This window comes from Stomoxys calcitrans, chromosome 2 (genome assembly GCF_963082655.1).
Source record: "Stomoxys calcitrans chromosome 2, idStoCalc2.1, whole genome shotgun sequence".
NCBI lineage: Eukaryota > Metazoa > Arthropoda > Insecta > Diptera > Muscidae > Stomoxys > Stomoxys calcitrans.
The window spans coordinates 29,246,309-29,264,763 of record NC_081553.1 but is presented as its reverse complement, the minus strand read 5'-3'; the positions used below and the strand labels follow the sequence as shown (position 1 = coordinate 29,264,763).

The window sequence follows — 18,455 nt, the reverse complement described above, 5'->3', positions numbered from 1 at the left end:
ATGGGAAAGCAAATGAATATCCTGGAAACAGTGCCTCCAGGGGGCACTCACAACGAGAAGAGATAAGTATGTAACAAGTAAAAGCGTGCTAAGTTCGGCCGGGCCGAATCTTATCAATCTGCACCAGTCATAAAAAAACACAATCCAAAATTTCAGGCAAATCGAGTAATAATTGCGTCCTCCAGAGGCACTGGGAGATCGGTTTATATGGCATCTATATCAGGTTATATACCGATTTAGACTTGAAGCAGTTGTTGGAAGTCATACCAAAACGACATGTCACAAATTCAACCATATTGAATAAGAATTGCGCCCTCTATAAGCTCAAGAAATCTCATCGGGAGATCGGTTTATATGGTGGCTATATCAGGATATGGATTGATTTAGACCATACTTGACACAGTTGTTGGAAGTCGAAATAAAAAACTTCATGCAAAATTTCGGCCAAATTGGATAAGAATTGCGCACTCTAAAAGCTCAAGAAGTCAAGACCCATGATCGCTTTATATAGCAGCTATATCAGGTGATGGACCGATTTCTTACATACGTTGTTGGGGTCATACCAGAACACTTCATGCAAAATTTCAGCCAAATCGGGTAAGAATTGCGCCCTCTAGAAGCTCTAGAAGTCAAGACCCAAGGTCGGTTTATATGGCAGCTATATCAGGTTATGGACTGATTTAAACCATACATAGCACAGTTATTGAAAGTGATGCCAAAATACCACGTACAAAATTTCAGACAATTGGGATAAGAATTGCGCCCTTTAGAAGCTTATGAAGTCAAGACCCAAGATCGGTTTATATGGCAGCTATATCAAAACATGAACCGATTTGGCTCATTTACAACCCCAACCGCCCTACACTAATGGGAAGTATTTGTGCAAATTTTCAAGCACCTAGCTTTACTCCTTCGAAAGTTAGCGTGCTTTCGACAGACAGATGTACATGGCTTGATCGACTTAAAATGTCATGACGATCAAGAATATATATACTTTATGGAGTCTTAGATGCATATTTCGAGGTGTTATAAACGGAATGACGAAATTAGTATACCCCCTATTATATGGTGGAGGGTATAATAAGCATTGGCTACTTAGAACAACATCTAAAAAGAAGTTTTTATACGGATCCTGTAAATGGCATTCCACCGACTTCATCAAAGCTTTTTTCTATATATAGTGAATATAATTCACGATGGTGTATTTATTTCTTCGTTTCTATTTGTATAAATTACTGCTTAAAACTTAAAATGATCCATTGTAAATGTAACGCTTTAATTTGCTATTATGCAGTTTTACATTCAACACAACTTGTGTTGGGTTACAAAATTAGCACATGCTAATGAAATGTTAGTTTAAGTGCATTTACATGAAACAATTCTAGTATAATTGACAAACATGAAATGTGGGCGAAAAACACAATGTTAAGTCAGATTTTTCATGTCAAAGATAGCAACTGGAAATTGCGATAATTATAGTATTTCAATCATCCAATCTGGGTCTTGATACCTGGCACGGATATCAATAGATCAAACACAACTCACTGTTGCAAATTTTAACGAAACGGGTTAAAAATTAACCTTTTAGGGGCCAAAGTCTCTACATCAGCAGACCAAGGATGCTTTTTGTAGAATAGAAGGTCAGACAACGATGAATGTTTTCGGTTTATACGGTGGTTGGATCTATTTAGGGACCTACCAGCAGGATATTCTGTGGGTGCTGGATGCTATAATCGTACAGTTTGCGTGTACCACCGTGTTTGTCTCTTGAACTTCTTCATCTATTCTGACAACATGGCGTTTTATTTTGCTATGTGTTACTAATGCTATCGTCGTCATACAGCTCGTGGTTCATACGTGGCCTATATTCTCCATTAACGCAAACTGGTCCGTCCATCTAGGGTTGCCCAAAAAGTAATTGCGGATTTTTCATATAGTCGGCGTTGACAAATTTTTTCACAGCTTGTGATTCTGTAATTGCATTCTTTCTTCTGTCAGTTATCAGCTGTTACTTTTAGCTTGCTTTAGAAAAAAAGTGTAAAAAAAGTGTATTTGATTGATGTTCATTCTAAGATTTTATTAAAAATGCATTTACTTTCTTTTAAAAAATCCGCAATTACTTTTTGGGCAACCCAATATTTTACGAGGAATCTTTCTCTCAAATACTCATGCCTCAGAACCATATGACAACACGGAACTGGAATCTTGACTTATTAAGCCTCTAGAGGGCGTAATTTTTATTCGATTGTGCTGAAATTTTGTACAACGGCTTCTCCCATGACCTTCGGCATACATGTCCAATATGATACAGCTCCCATATAAACCGATCTCCCGATTATGCTTCTTGAACATCTACAAGACGCAATTCATATCAAATGGACTGAAATATTACCCAATGACTTATACTATGGCCTTCAACATTCAATTCACTTATGGTCCGAATCGGACTATAACTTGATATATCTCCAGTAGCATAACCATTCTTATCCATTATTCTATACTCGACAAATGAGATCTATGGTGGAGGGTATATTAGATTTGGCCCGGCCGAACTTAGCACGTTCTTACTTGTTGTGTATCACATTCGTAGAGATATGCGATGGGTTAATACCCAAAAGGTATTGACCCGGTAAATTGGGTAAATTGCCGGGTATTTACCCATTTATACCCAAAAGTTGGGTTTTTATAATTTTGCAGTTATCTTGGGTATAAAAACATTGACCATCTGATCTCATAAAATCGGATTTTAGTTATATATAGCCGGTCTATAGAACGATCTCCAGATTTAAAGTCTTAAAGCAATAAATTGGTAATTTTTCATCCGATTTCGATGAAATTTGACACAGTCAGTTCTGGTAGACTCCTATCCATTTCTGTGCAATGCGGTTCATATCGGACTATATTTGGATATAGCTGCCCTATAGACCAACCACCCAATCTCCCGATATAGGGTATTGAGGTCATAAAAAATCCATTTATTACCTGAATTCGATGAAATTTAGCACAATGTGTTCCTGTCCAATGTGATACAGATCGTACCATATTTGGATATAGCTGCCATATATACCGATCTCCCGATATTGTGTAATGAGCCTATAAAAAAGTATTTTTCATCCTATTTCGATGAAATTTGGCACATCGAATTCCGGTACTCCTCTGAAACTTTGTATTGAATATCTTCCAGATCTGATCATATTTGGATATAGGTGCCATATAGGCCGATCTCTCGATATAGAGTATTGAGCCCATAAAAGAAGCATTTTTCATCCGATTTGGATGAAATTTGAAACAGTGCGTTTTGATTAACCTCTACACCTGTTTGTTGAATATCGTCCAGAACGGACCATGTTTGGATAAAACTGCCATATAGACCGACCCGGTGGTAGGGTCTACAAAATAAACCCACTAAAAACCCGATTTGACTTGTTGATCCCCTTAAAACCGTAATTGTTGGTAGATTTGGCTGAATGTTTGCACGTACTTGTTGTTGTTGTTGTTGTAACAGTGTGTTATAAATTGAGACGGTAGCCCTTGCCGACGAAGAAACAGTGCGTTTTGATGAAACAGTGCGTTTTGATAAACCTCTACACCTGTTTGTTAAATATCGTCCAGATCGGACCATATTTGGATATAGCTGCCATATAGCCGTAATTGTTGGTAGATTTGGCTGAATGTTTGCACGTACTTGTTGTTGTTGTTGTAATAGTGTCTTATAAATTGAGAGGGCAGCCCTTGCCGATGAAGAACTCCATCGAGTCAATCCGATACGTACAACCGGCGGCTATGGGATTGCACGTTGTAAATCATTAAATCCGGATCTAAGGATCTCGTCAGATGATTTTATAAAGGAAAAATTTCAAACTATTTTTGTTCAACGAATACACTAAGAGTCAACACTGTGCGCCGTTCGGACTCGGCTATAAAAAGGAGAATCCTTTTCATTGAGCTTACACTTGAATCGGACAGCACTCATTGATATGTTAGCCCCTGTTCCTTAATGGTATGTTCATGGGAAAACTTGCATTTGCAAGCTGTTTAAATTGCAAATAGGTTTATATAGCATTTACATCACAATATGGGCTGAAAATGTAATTAAATGAATATTTTTACCAATGTGACTATACTTGGCTTACCATTATCCTTAAAGTTTAAGTTATAACGTTAGGTATCCCAACGTTTCTTAAAAATCTTCAGATCATCTAAACCGACACCAAGGATGCTTTAAGTGTTATCGTCTCTGGCTCTAAGACAAATGTTTTAAAAGTTTCCCTAGCCGCAACTTGTGGGCTTATAACCAAATGAATGAAGCAATTCAAATATACTTACGATTTCATTTGTTCAATTGAATTGTTTTTTTTTTTTGCATTCATTAGGTATTGTAATGATATTTGAATACGAATATTCCGGATCTATCGGAATATCGAGCAGTATAATTAAAAATTAATTTATTTTACCACGCGACCAAATACTAAATAGGCTTTTCATGTAGGCATAGTATTTATATTGAATGAATTTGAATGAATTTATTACAATAGGTATTCTTATTTGAATATTTGAACAGCATACAGTAAACCTATTAAGGTTAAAATTTTTTTTTAATTTATAGTTGCGAAAATTCGAATAATAATTCCAAGCTATATGAACGGAAATTAACTAAAGCTGAAAACTGAGGAGGAATTGGCATAATGGTCAAGGGGATTAGGAAAGCCCTGAATAACTCACATAAGTCTACCTGTCTTAGGTGTCGTGTGGTGGTCTTATGGCTAACTGCACATTGTGGAGTTTTCTGCAACCCTTCCTTTCACCAATCAGTTCTGAGGTCCACCAATGGTTTAACATCGACAGTCATGGTGGACCTCAGAACTGATTGGTGAAGGGAAGGGTTGCAGTAAACTCCACAATGGGGAGTTAGCCATAATGCCACCACACGACACCTAAGACAGGTAGACTTAAGCCCCCTTAGAATGAACTTTAATCAAATATACTTTTTTTACACTTTTTTCTAAAGCAAGCTAAAAGTAACAGCTGATAACTGACAGAAGAAAGAATGCAATTACAGAGTCACAAGCTGTGAAAAAATTTGTCAACGCCGACTATATGAAAAATCCGCAATTACTTTTTGGCCAACCCAATATATAAACAAACAAAAAATAAAAATAATTTTAATAGGATTTACCTGAATTCCTGCTTTTAGTTGCATTCGGTGCACCAGAAATCTTGAAAGAAGTTGGATGTTATTTTTATAAAAGGTGTTGTGAAAAATATATTTATGCTCCAGTCGAATCTATAAATTTATTTGAAAATTAAATGCTATTTGTTAGTAAATTAATTAAAGTTCCTTTCGGATTAATTACTTTTAAACAACAAAAGCAGACTGCTACAACAATTTACTAATTTTCCTTCTACATCTTTAATTGGTTATATAGTCACACTTTTCACTCCTGCCGCTGCCGAAATATCCCAACACATACAAAGGCAGACAAAATATATCAACATACATATACACATTCAGAGAAATAGAAAAATTTGTTGACAAGAAGTTGTCATCTACTTTGCTGAAATCTTGTAAAAATATTATACTAGGATTCTTGTGATCAGCACCATTTCCCTCCATTTATGAAAAATATAAATTTAATCATAAACAATTGACTATACACAAATGAATTTTGTTTTTAGTGTGTGTAAAAAATTCCTAAAAAACTAAATTAGACATTTAATTATTCTCGCCCTACAAGGCAAAAAACTTGAAATGAACTAAATTAGTTTCGTTAATAAAATTTTTGAAAAAAAAGCATGATGAAAATGTTTTAAAAGTGCATTTACATATTTTTAGGATCATGTATACCATATTTTATTCCCCACTAACTAAAAAGGTTAATACGAAATTTCCTTCTACAACGTGGTGGACTTTATACTGACATGCCCTCAAAATATATGGCAATAAGCTTCAGAAAAATTAGCAAAAAAAATTTTTTCCACTCAAATTTTGTCTTGGTATGTCACAGATTACAATTTGGGATGTAATGTTGCCTTCCGCAAGTATTTTTGAACGAGAATTTAAGATTTTTAAACTGGTTATGAAGAAAAATTTTTAGGAAATTTCCATACACATTTTAAGTATATGAACTATCATGGCGAAACAATTGATGGTGGTCTCATTTGTACAACAACCACAAATCACATCCCTCCAAACATTTAGAAGCGAGTTTCTCACTCCCTCCCAGAATAGTCACTTTTTAGGTCCTTTTGTATGATAGTTTTTAGAGATTTCATGATTGAAAACAACAAAATACATTACTGCCGGAATTTTATCATTCATGTTTCGCTAATTAGTTTCCCATAATCAACTGTTATTGCTACAAAATTTAAAAATAGATTTTTTGTTGTTGTTTTGGACGCTAACTCAAAAATCCCCACACAAGAGAATGTATGTTTACTTAGGCCGGTAGCACAGAGGGATAGCATACGCCCCACAATCGTAAGGTTGGCTATTCAAATCCCAGTCAGGGAAAATCATTTCAAGTGAAATCTTCGATTATTAATCTTGATTTGGAAAAAAAATAAATTAGAAAGAGAAATAAAAATAAGCCTAGAGTGAGGCTTATTTTAAGGTAAAAAAATATTAGGCAAATAAAAATTTATTTTTATTAATGACGTTGATAATCGAATTTTAAACTTTTATTAGTTCCTATTTAATCACTCATGTGTATATATAGCCAAGTGGCACGTTTTCTCCCGTACCGAGACACTATTAGAGTAAAAAATGACATTGGCTGAGATTTTTTTCAACTTCCTTGAGTGCAGATTTAGTGACTCGCACGATAGACAATGTTTGCAGGGATGGAGCAATCCGCCAGAAATTTGTTTGCGTGTGTGTATACATGTGCGAAAATGAGCAGAGAATATGCGAGAAAGAAGTTAACAACAAAGAGAATGCAAACAAAAATCTGACATGTTAATGCCTGCCGGCTGTTAACGTGAGACCACCTTATTAAATCCGACTTGATGAAATATTGGGTTGCCCAAAAAGTAGCTTCGGATTTTTTAAAAGAAAGTAAATGCATTTTTAATAAAACTTAGAATGAACTTTAATCAAATATACTTTTTTTACACTTTTTTTCTAAAGCAAGCTAAAAGTAACAGCTGATAACTGACAGAAGAAAGAATGCACTTACAGAGTCACAAGCTGTGAAAAAAATTGTCAACGGCGACTATATGAAAAATCCGCAATTAATTTTTGAGCAACCCAATATTTGCAATTTCTTTGAAAATAAGATATTCTACCGTAGTTTAGCAAAATTTCTTTACAAAAGAGAGTTCTGAATCGGTCTAGCCATATCCGTCCCTCCGTCTGTCGAAATCACGATAGAGGTCGAACGCGTAAAGCTAGCCGCTTGGAATTTTCAACAGATACCTACTATCGATGTAGATCGTAGGAGATTGCAAATGTGCCATATCGGTTCAGATTTAGATATAGCTCCCATATAACCAATCTCCCAATTTGACTTCTTGACCATCTGGAAGCCGTAATGTCTGCCCGATTTGTCTGAAATTTTGCATGTAGTGTTTCGTTATGACTTTCAGCAACTGTGCCAAGTACGATCTAAAACGGTCTATAACCTGGTATATCTCCCATATAAACCGATCTCCCGATTAGAAGCCGCTTCCAGGGGGGCTCAAGAATTTTTGTCTGATTTGGCTGAAATTTTGCATGTAGTTTTCTGTTATGACCTCCAAAAACTGTGCCAAGTACAGCCAAAATCAGTTTATAACCTGATATAGTTCCCATGTATACCTTTCTCTCGGTCATCCTTATTAGGTTCCTAGAAACTTCTTGCTGGTTTGACAGAAGATTGGTATGTAGAATACAACTTAATTTATTTTGTATACATTTGTAGCAGAATCCATGGTGGTGGGTTCCCAAGATTCGGCCTGGCAGAACATAGCACGCTTTTACTTGTTACTGCATAATACGATACTCTATTTTTTCAGTGTATTATGGTAGGATACATCCAGACGCCAGAGAATGTATGGACAATGTCTAGTGAAGATACACTAGAACTACTCGTTGAATCACATTTCTCGGGAAACTCTCCAACGAACAAGGTGGCGCCTGAAGAGGTTGTCGTCGATGTAAACTTTTAAGACGTTGATTCAAGTTTTCTACAATATTTTGAACTTCTCTTTCATTTTTTTCTTTTCATTATATTTTTGTTTTCCACAGTGTAACTTTGCCATTCGAATTTGAATTCTGCAATTATATATAAACTTACATTTAACCCTGACACGTTTAGGCAAATTTAATTATTTCATATATCATATATTGAATAATTAGCATTCAAATTTATCCATACAATTGTGCATTAAATTGTATGGATAAAAACCCAATTTCAGTTGTTAGGCCAGTTTAGTGGTTTCACAGAATCAAAACAGGCAGGAAGATCTTCAAATACTCTGTACAAGGTATGTGTAGTGGTGCATATCGTTTAATACAGAAGAGGAATCAAAAAGAATCCCAAACAAAACTAAATCCTGAATAGTGTGAAAATATAGAAATATACGAATAATAGATCCTTTACTTTGACTTGGGGATGTTGGAAACCAAGCAACATTTCTGATTGGTTTTGACTTGGCAAATTCCAGGCATATATTGGTCTTCCTTCATCTCAAATGTGGACATAAACCTCCCCGAGATGTCACCTAGGTAAAATGAGCCACGAGTTCACCTGTAGACGATAAAAATATGGGTTTGGGCGTTGGGTTAGTAGCTCATCACCCGCAAAACCTGAATGAATTATTTTGAGTAAAACGAAGAAGGAAAAAATACGGACCCCCCCCCCCCATGTTGATGACGGCCCCGCAAACATTTTAAGGACCATGATTTGCGTGTCTGAATCTGGCACTCTTTATAGGAGAAGTACAACTGACATTACTGCCATACAGGAAGTGCGATGGCTCGAGAAGGGCTCTACAACAACAACGTGTGGTGACGCGCTTTATTATAGCCGCCATGAGAAGAGGCAGGGATTTGACTGTGGATTTGTGGTTTGTCGGAGAATTAAACACCTTGTCTCCAGGTTTATTCCGGTAGATGAGAGGCTAGCCACAATCCGCAAGAAGGGCAAATTCTTCAACATCAGCCTTATTTGCGTCCATGCCCCTACAGACAAGGACAACCAAGGATATTTTTGACTAGCGCCTAGAAAGAGAACACCTTTTGAGTGGAAGTTCTTATATGGCTAATACCTAACGAATGACGCTAGCACAAGAAAAGGATTACCATCGCTGAAAATTTTTTCTCTCGTTCTTGCCAGGACTTCATAAGTTGCTCTTGGCATGTCCGTCTGTCTGTTGGAATCACGATAACAGATGAATGCATAAGCTAGCCGCTCGAAATTTTACACGAATACTTCTTATCGAGGTAGATCGGGTTTTGCAAATAGGCCATATTGGTTCAGATTTGGATACAACTCCTACAAAAAGTGGTCCCTCGAAGTGACTTTTTGATCTCCTAGAAGTTGCAATTGTTATACGATTGAGCTAAAATTTTACACATATAGCTCCCATATAAATCGATCTCCCTATTTGAAATCTTAAGCCACTCGAAGCCGCAATTTTCATCTGATTTGGCTAAAAATTTGCTCGTAGTGTTTAACCTACGAGCCTACCAATTTTGGTAGGAACCTACCATTTTTACTTGTTTAGGTTTTTTTCTAAACGAAGGTAAAATTTTGTCTTTTCCCAAACTCAATTTTCTAACTCTTGAGAATATTTTCACCTTTGTTAAAAAAAATACTTTGTTAAAACAGCATTCTTTTATAAAAACTAAATTAAGGACATTAAATTCCATCATTAAAGAAAACGCTAATTAATAACAAGTAAAAAATCTTCCACCAAAGTAATTTTTTTACCGTGAAAAATTAGGTTTCTTAAAATTCAGTTGAAGAAATCTTCAAAATTAAGATTTTTTTCTCGTCCAAATTTAAAGAATGTTTTTTCAGCCATTAAGATTGTTTTTCAACTTGGTTCTCTTATTTTCTACATTTTTTCCAGAATTTCCTGTGAATGTTTTAAGTAAAAATGGCACCACACGAAAGACCCACTAGTTCATCTCAATACTCCAAAAAGGAAATTGAAACAACTGGTGTTCTGTTTGAAGAGGATGTTGAAACCAACGATGGTGGCTTAGCTAAGGATATAGAATCCATGAAGAATGCCGAAAAAAAGAAATTGGAGATTATATGGCTAAGAGTATTATTTTTTGTTATCGTACATATTGGAGGATTTTATGGAGCCTATCTTTCAGTGGTCTCAGCTAAATGGCAGACTAACATATTTGGTAAGTGTCTAATATGAATAATAAAATTGCGAATCAGAAATTTCCAATGATTTGTAAGGTGAGAGCAAAATCTTAACTCCAAGTGTACATGTCAAGTTCATTCTCTACGCTCATATTTACTCAGGGGTTTTGGTGCGGGACCGCAAACCCCAGATAAATTTTTTTAAGTTTGTGTCTGATTAAAATCAACTTTTAATTTTGTTTTATTTTTTTTCAAGTTTTATATGTATATTACGTGTATCTGTCCGTCTGCTGTAATCTCTCCACAGTCTTCAAAAATTGAGACATTGAGTTGAAATTGGCACAGACCCGGATCAAATTGGACTTTAATTGGATGTAGCTGCCATATAATATATGCTACTATTATTGGTCTTGAACCCATAGTAGCATTTGTTTTCTGATTTCGCTGAAATTTAGAACAGTAAATGGTACTAAGGGCCCCCGATGGCTAAAATTTAGCTACCCCTGCTAAGCCTTAGACCATGGGCTAAGCTCCCTCTAGAGGCCTTTCTAAGCTTATGGTTATCAGAATGAAGAAAATGATAAAATGGTGGTAAATGCAAAAGGGTAAGAGGAAAACTCCGATGGAAAGATCAATTGGAGAAAGACATTTCGAATCTAGGTGTAAGTAAGTGGAGAAGGAGAGTAGAAAATCGAATAACTGGGAATTGACAAAAATTCGAGTGTCCAAGGACCTTAAGCTGTCTTTAGTCAACGTTGTTCTCAGGGCCGACGCCTAACCTCCACAATTCACAATGGTGAAGTTACAAACATCATCTGTCCTCAATTCGGATCGATAGACTGAACACAGAAGTGGATTCGATTAAAATAGAGCTAAAGCCAAAGCGCTTGAGGGACTAATCCTCTCAAGTCAGGTTTAAGAATTTCAAAGTACTGAACTTCATTCAAGACGCTGGGGCCCGACGAAATTTCTCCACTGTTGCTTAGGAAGTTGGGTGTAGCGAGATTCTAGTACCTCAATCTATCTTTGGACACGTTTAATCCCACTTATGTAAATTAGCAGGGTAAACCCACTACTTAAGTCGTACAATGGTTACAGTAATGAATATCATTCGAAATTATTTTTCCGCAAATACCAGTAGCTAAGACTTTTGGGACACAACAAGGAGTAGTCAGGTTGAAATTTTTCAAATATGAGGGTCGGTAAGCCCGAAGACTAACATCCTCTCAACCAAGTATACCTAGATCTATCGATGTTTTCGATATGGCGAGTCTTTAGAGGACATCACCAACGTCTCCCCCCCCAGCCAAGATTGAACGTTGGAACACAAATTACTTGTATGGTCGCCAATCGTATGTGGAATTTAGGGATAAGAAATTGTAGCCCCCTAAAGTGATCCTAACGATTCTCTACCTATCTCTAGTAGAGATCTTGAAAAAAAAGTCGAAGTCTACTTTCACTATTTAAAAAAGACGAATAATCGACTTTGAAGTCGAAAAGTCGACTTTTCAATTTCACTTGAAATTCCTAATCTCTACTCCCTCTGCATACCAGGGTTCACAAAATGTTAGGTCAATTGCCAGCTGATGGAATTTTCCAATTGCAGAGTTGTATCCAAATCTCATTAGAACGTCAAATGCTTTGTTTGGATTTAAAATTTTTTTCATAGCTTGTTTATTTTAATAGTTTTAGGTTGAAATAAGGATGCGGATGTTAATCCGCAAAGCCAGTAATCGGCTTGTTATGCGCTCTAAACACTCGAAAAAAAGTAACCTTGAAAGAGAAAATCTAAATTAAGAATTCCGTGCTACTTACAAACTCCTAAATTGTTTTCCATGCCACGCCCCTAAGTTGGTTCATGTCTAGTATTGTGTCCCCACCTAAGTGCAGTTATCTGTTAGACGCGAAAGCCGGGCAATGACAAAGGAAACGTCTCATCATCTTCCCGCATGCCCTACACATGCTATCACTTGCCGCATCGATTTTACATAAGCGAGCTCGTAGTCCTATGCGGATCTCGACGTTAATAAATCTCAGGGCCCGGACGGTATATCAACAATGGTCCTTTTTAAGTGTTCTTCGACGCTTGCTCGTCCACTACGCAACCTTTTCAACCTTGCTTACCGTGCGGGAGTTTTCCCGGCGCGTAAGAAGGTTGCGAACGTTTAGCCCATCCCCAGAAAAGGTGGGGCGAACAACCCTACGATTTGCCGGCCAATTGCGATATGCTCCGCGCTCTCCAAGGTATGGAGAGTATGGTTAACCATCATCTTGTCAGATACTTAGAGTCCAATGGACTTCTTAGCGATAGACAGTTTGGGTTCTGAGAAATCGCTCTACGAGAGACCTAATTGCATTTTTGTCGGAACGATGGAGTCGCTCCATCCACTAGTTTGGTGAGAGTAAGGTCGTGGCTCTGGATATCTCCAAGGCATTTGATAGGGTCTGGCACGGTGCACTTTTATCAAAGCTTGTCGCTTTTGGAGTCGAAAATAACTGTGTTCGATTTATTTCGATCTTTTTCAAAGATCGCACCATTAGAGTTGTTGTAGATAGGTTCTCATCCGATGAGTATACATTGATCGCAGGTGTGCCACAAGGCTCTGTCATTTCCCTTTTTATACCCTCCACCATAAGATGGGGGGTATACTAATTTCGTCACTCTGTTTGTAACTACTCGAAATATTCGTCTGAGACCCCATAAAGTATATATATTCTTGATCGTCGCGACATTTTATGTCGATTTAGCCATGTCCGTCCGTCCGTCCGTCTGTCTGTCAAAAGCACGCTAACTTCCGAAGGAGTAAAGCTAGCCGCTTGAAATTTTGCACAAATACTTCTTATTAGTGTAGGTCGGTTGGTATTGTAAATGGGCCATATCGGTCCATGTTTTGATATAGCTGCCATATAAACCGATCTTGGGTCTTGACTTCTTGAGCCTCTAGAGTGCGCAATTCTTATCCGATTGGAATGAAATTTTGCACGACGTGTTTTGTTATAATATCCAACAACTGTGTCAAGTATGGTTCAAATCGGTCCATAACATGATATAGCTGCCATATAAACCGATCTGGGATCTTGACTTCTTGGGCCTCTAGAGTGCGCAATTCTTACCCGATTGGAATGAAATTTTGCACTACGTGTTTTGTTATGATATCCAATAAATGTGCCAAGTATGGTTCAAATCGGCCCATAACCTAATATAGCTGCCATATAAACCGATCTTGGGTCTTGACTTCTTGAGTCTCTAGAGTGCGCAATTCTTATCCGATTGGAATGAAATTTTGCACGACGTGTTTTGTTATGATATCCAATAACTGTGCCAAGTATGGTTCAAATCGGTCCATAACCTGATATAGCTGCTATATAAACCGATCTGGGATCTTGACTTCTTGAGCCTCTAGAGGTCGCAATTATTATCCGATTTGCCTGAAATTATGTACTACGGATCCTTTCATGACCATAAATATACGTGCTTATTATGATCTGAATCGGTCTATAGCCCGATACAGCTCCCATATAAATCGATCTCTCTATTTTACTTCTTGAGCCCCCAAAGGGCGCAATTCTTATTCGAATTGGCTGACATTTTACACAGGTCTCCAACATTTAATAATATAATAATAGCAGAGCAAATCTTTTCTTATATCCTTTTTTGCCTAAGAAGAGATGGCAGGAGAAGAACTCGGCAAATGCGATCCATGGTGGAGGGTATGTAAGATTCGGCCCGGCCGAACTTAGCACGCTTTTACTTGTTATTATTTTCATAGACGATCTATTGGGTCAGACTTTGAATCCAGTCTTCTCATTTGCCGTTGACAATTGTCTGTGTCATTCATATTCATTCGACCATAGGCCCAGTCCTCAAGAAATTGCGGACAGGAAGCGCATTATGGATGAGACGCTCTCCCAGGATTTGTTCGCCATTTCCGAGTGGGGTAGAATGAAAAGAGTAGACTTTAACGTACAGAAGACGCAGTGCTGTTTCTTGTCTCACAAGCGATTCATTGACCCACTACAATCGTAGATATCTATCGACGGTATAGATATTAAGCAGTCAGATGCTCTTGATGTTCTGGGCATCTGACTGCAATGTGATGTCCGTTGATCAAAACACGTATGTAGTGTCGAAGGAAGCATTCAAGTGTTTGGGCTTTCTTAAGCGGTGCAAGAAATATTTCACCTCTTCTGATCTTCCCAATATCTATACTACCTACATCAAGCCGAGGATGGAACATAACTCTCATATATGGGCAGGAGCTCGAAAATCATCCTTGGAGCTACTTGACCGGGTTCAACGGAGAGCGATGGTGTTGATTGGGGACAGTAAAGTATCCAATCTATTACTTCTCTTGAACATCGCCGGAATGTGGGTAACGTTGTATTGCTCTCGTTATTTTCATGGCTTGTGTTCCAGGGATATTCGTCTTCTTATCCCTGACGTTAGGATGTTCACCAGAAATACAATGTTTGCCAGGAACTCACATCCGTTTGTAATGAATTGGCCAGTCGACCGAACGTCATTTCCACCGACATTGACGTTTAGAAATTTAAGACAAATATCAATAAACACTACTCCTTCCTTCCCCCTCCAACACTTAACTTTCCTAATTGCCAGCGCAATGCACTGCATATATAGGAGACATCCCCTTCGTGTTGGTTACGTGGGAAAAAAAAGTAACAGCCTCTTCTTCTCACGATCTGGATCCCCGATAGGATTTTCGCCGTCCTACCGACCGTTTCGCTGTTCCACAGGGTTGTATGCGCTTTCGTCTCCCACGCCCTTAACTCGGGCGGCGTCGACCCGATAGGCTTGGGGTGAAAAAAAAAACGGATTTTGCCATCCTTAGAGAAGGCGTTAATCTCCTTCTTACATTGCAAGACTATTTGTGACTTTACCGTCCTGGTCGTTATTGCCTTTATGACAATTTTACTGTCCGCAAAGATGTTTATACTCGACGTCCTCGCGTTAGCACTACACCACCTAACGCATTCCGTGATCGCCGGCCGAATTTAATGTTTTTTTTTTTAATTGGTTTCTAATATTTTAAGAAGACTTAATTATTTATGTATTCTTTCTTTACAGCTTTATTATTAGGAATTTTTGCATCTCTGGGCATCACAGTTGGATCTCATCGCTTATATTCTCATCGCGCATTTAAAGTAAATCTGCCCTTGGAATTGCTCATACTTTACATGCAGACAATGTGTTTTCACCTCTCCGTATATCATTGGGTGCGTGATCATCGAGTCCATCATAAATATACAGAAACCGAAGCTGATCCCCACAATGCAAAACGGGGTTTCTTTTTTTCGCAAATTGGTTGGTTGTTAGTCAAAAAACAACAAGAGGTCAAAGAAAAGGCCAAAGGCATTGATTACTCGGATGTGCTCAATAATCCTCTTGTCATGTTTCAACACAGGTAAGCTATATCATGGTGGGGAAAATTACAGAAAATTTTTAAGTTCGACCAGGGGGAATCTTATATACCTTTCACCATGGATAGCCTTTCACCATGGATGACATTCTTGATCGTCATGACATTTTAAGTCGATCTGGCCATGTCCGTCCGTCTGTCTGTCAAAAGCACGCTAACTTTTGAAGGAGTAAAGCTAGTCGCTTGAAATTTTGCACAAATACTTTTTATTAGTGTAGGTCGGTTGGGATTGTAAATAAACCAAATCGGTCCATGTTTCGATATAGCTGCGTTATATACCGATCTTGGGTCTTGACTTCTTGAGCCTCTAGAGGGCGCAATTCTCGTTCGATTTGACTGAAATCACGTGATGTTTTGGTATCACTTCCAACAACTGCGCTAAGTATGGTTTGAATCGGTCCATGTTTTGACATAGCTGCCATATAAACCCATCTTGGGTCTTGACTTCTTGAGCCTCTAGAGGGCACAATTCTCGTCCGATTTGAATGCAATTTTTCACGTATTGTTTTGGTATCACTTCCAACAACTGCGTTAAGCATGATTCAAATCGCTTCATAATCGGGTATAGCTTTCATATAAACCTATCTGGTATCTTGTCTTCTTGAGCCAATAGAGCGCGCAATTCTCATCCGGATTGGCTGAAATTTTGCATGAGGTGTTTTGTTATGACTTCCAATAACTGTGCTAAGTATGGCGCAAATCGGAACATAACCTGATATAGCTGCCATATAAACCGATCTGGGATCTCGACTTCTTGAGCCTCTAGAGGGCGCAATTCTCATCCGATTTGGCAGAATTTTTGTACAACGGCTTCTCTCATGACCTTCAACATACATGGTCTGAATCGATCAAGAGCTTGATACAGCTCCCATATAAACCTATCTCCCGATTTTGCTTCTTGAACCCTTACAAGGCGCAATTCTTATTATTCCAATGAACTGAAATATTACACAATGACTTCTACAATGTTCAGCATTCTTTAATGGTCCGGACTCTAACTAGATATAGCTCCAATAGCATAACAATTCTTATTCAATATTCTTTGTTTGCCTAAAAAGAGATACCGCGCATAGAACTCCACAAATGCGATCCATGGTGGATGATATATAAGTTTCGGCCCGGCCGAACTTAGCACACTGTAACTTGTTTTATCTAAATACGAAAACATCCGAATACTTAAAAACAATTCTTAGTGCATCAAAAGCTACTAAATCGGTCACGGGGGTACTTCGGTACTCTTCGGGTGGAAAAAGTACTGAAAAAAAGTGCTAAAGTACTGACTTTTCCATCCCTGATGGATAGTTCATTGGACGTTATAATTTTGAGATAAGAATTGCGCTCGGTAGGCGCTCAAAAATCAAATCGGTAGATCGGTTATGACAGGAGGTGTACAAAGATGTAAATTTCAGCCAAATTTCACCCTCTTGTGCCTCAAGCAATCAAAACAATAGATCAATTCTGCCCAGGCTAACTATGAGCATAGCACAGGTTGGAATGTTGAACTCGGATTTCTGTGGTGTTCATCTTTATCATGGAAAACCCAGCTTAGATCTACCGGACATTTCCAGAGGTTGCAAATAGTGGAACGTTCCGTAGGTATACGAAGTGGCTGCAACTACAGTCGCGTACAATCAGCGCTTCGAGTGGAGAGTCTCAGTGAGAAACTAGACGGTACTGGTTCTTACTAAAATACGGAGTGTTTATGGTTTTTAATATAACAAGACGAGTTATTGGCACCGTTATTTCCTCTAAAAAAATTGTCTGATGTTCCAGCCAGGATTCGAACCCAAGCGATCAGCGTCCTAGATGGACATGCTAACCGCTGCGCTACCATATTAATTTTTCAATCACCATAACAATAACCCGATATAGTCCCTAAAGTGATTTTAGTGGTGATTTTCTTCAGACGGAGAGGGACGGAGATGGCCACATCAACTTAGAATATCATGGCAATCCATCCATTCTTTTTTTCTCTCTTTTTCAGACATTATTTTATTTTGACCCTTTTTGCCTGTTACATCATACCCACGATAGTGCCAATTTACTTTTGGAATGAAACGTTTTTGAATGCGTTCTTTGTGTCTGTAATGTTGCGTCATGTTTGCACCGTCCATGGCATAGGCACCATCAACAGTGTTGCTCATCTCTACGGAAATAGGCCATACGACAAGTAAGCATTTTATGTCCTTCTACAAGATTTTACTTTGTTTCATTAACATTTTTCTTTATTCTCAGGAATTATAATCCAACTGAAAATAATATTGTAAATATTTTGGCTGTGGGCGAAGGCTTTCATAATTATCATCACGTATTCCCCTGGGATTATAAGGCAAGCGAGTTGGGACACTATGCCTTGAACTTGGGTGCGACATTCATTGATTTCTTTGCGAAAATCGGTTGGGCTTATGATTTGAAGACAGTTTCACCGCAAATGATTAGAAATCGAGTAGAGCGCACAGGTGATGGTAGCCATCCCATATGGGGATGGGGTGATAAGGACCAAAGCAGTGAGGAAATTAAAAATGCCACAATATTAAATAAGAAAGTTAAATAAAGTATTAAAACGCCAAATTAAAAAAAAAACACAACATTAACCTTTTCCAAACCCTTGTTTCAACTTTTTTATATATTATGTGAGATTATCAACCAGTTCATTAGTAGAAAATGTTAGAACAATTAATTCAATCCACATGAAACTCTGCGCGTTATATTCATT

At 37.9% G+C, this 18,455-nt stretch overlaps 2 protein-coding genes across 2 annotated transcripts in view; one reads left to right on the top strand and one right to left on the bottom strand.

Annotated features, from left to right (window-relative positions):
- LOC106082590 (serine protease snake) overlaps nt 1-18,455 on the bottom strand; it is a 163,930-nt gene that overhangs the window by 141,889 nt on the left and 3,586 nt on the right. The window contains exon 2 of the mRNA XM_013245209.2: nt 5,177-5,284. Within this exon, the coding sequence (XP_013100663.1) occupies nt 5,177-5,200 (24 nt within the window). The 5' untranslated portion in view covers nt 5,201-5,284. The remainder of the gene's footprint in view (nt 1-5,176; nt 5,285-18,455) is intronic.
- LOC106082595 (acyl-CoA Delta-9 desaturase-like) lies at nt 8,394-18,333 on the top strand. The gene is made up of 5 exons (XM_013245213.2): nt 8,394-8,463; nt 10,054-10,339; nt 15,388-15,724; nt 17,724-17,909; nt 17,975-18,333. Exons 2-5 carry the CDS (start codon nt 10,081-10,083, stop codon nt 18,291-18,293), a joined length of 1,101 nt encoding a protein of 366 aa, XP_013100667.2. The 5' UTR covers nt 8,394-8,463; nt 10,054-10,080; the 3' UTR covers nt 18,294-18,333.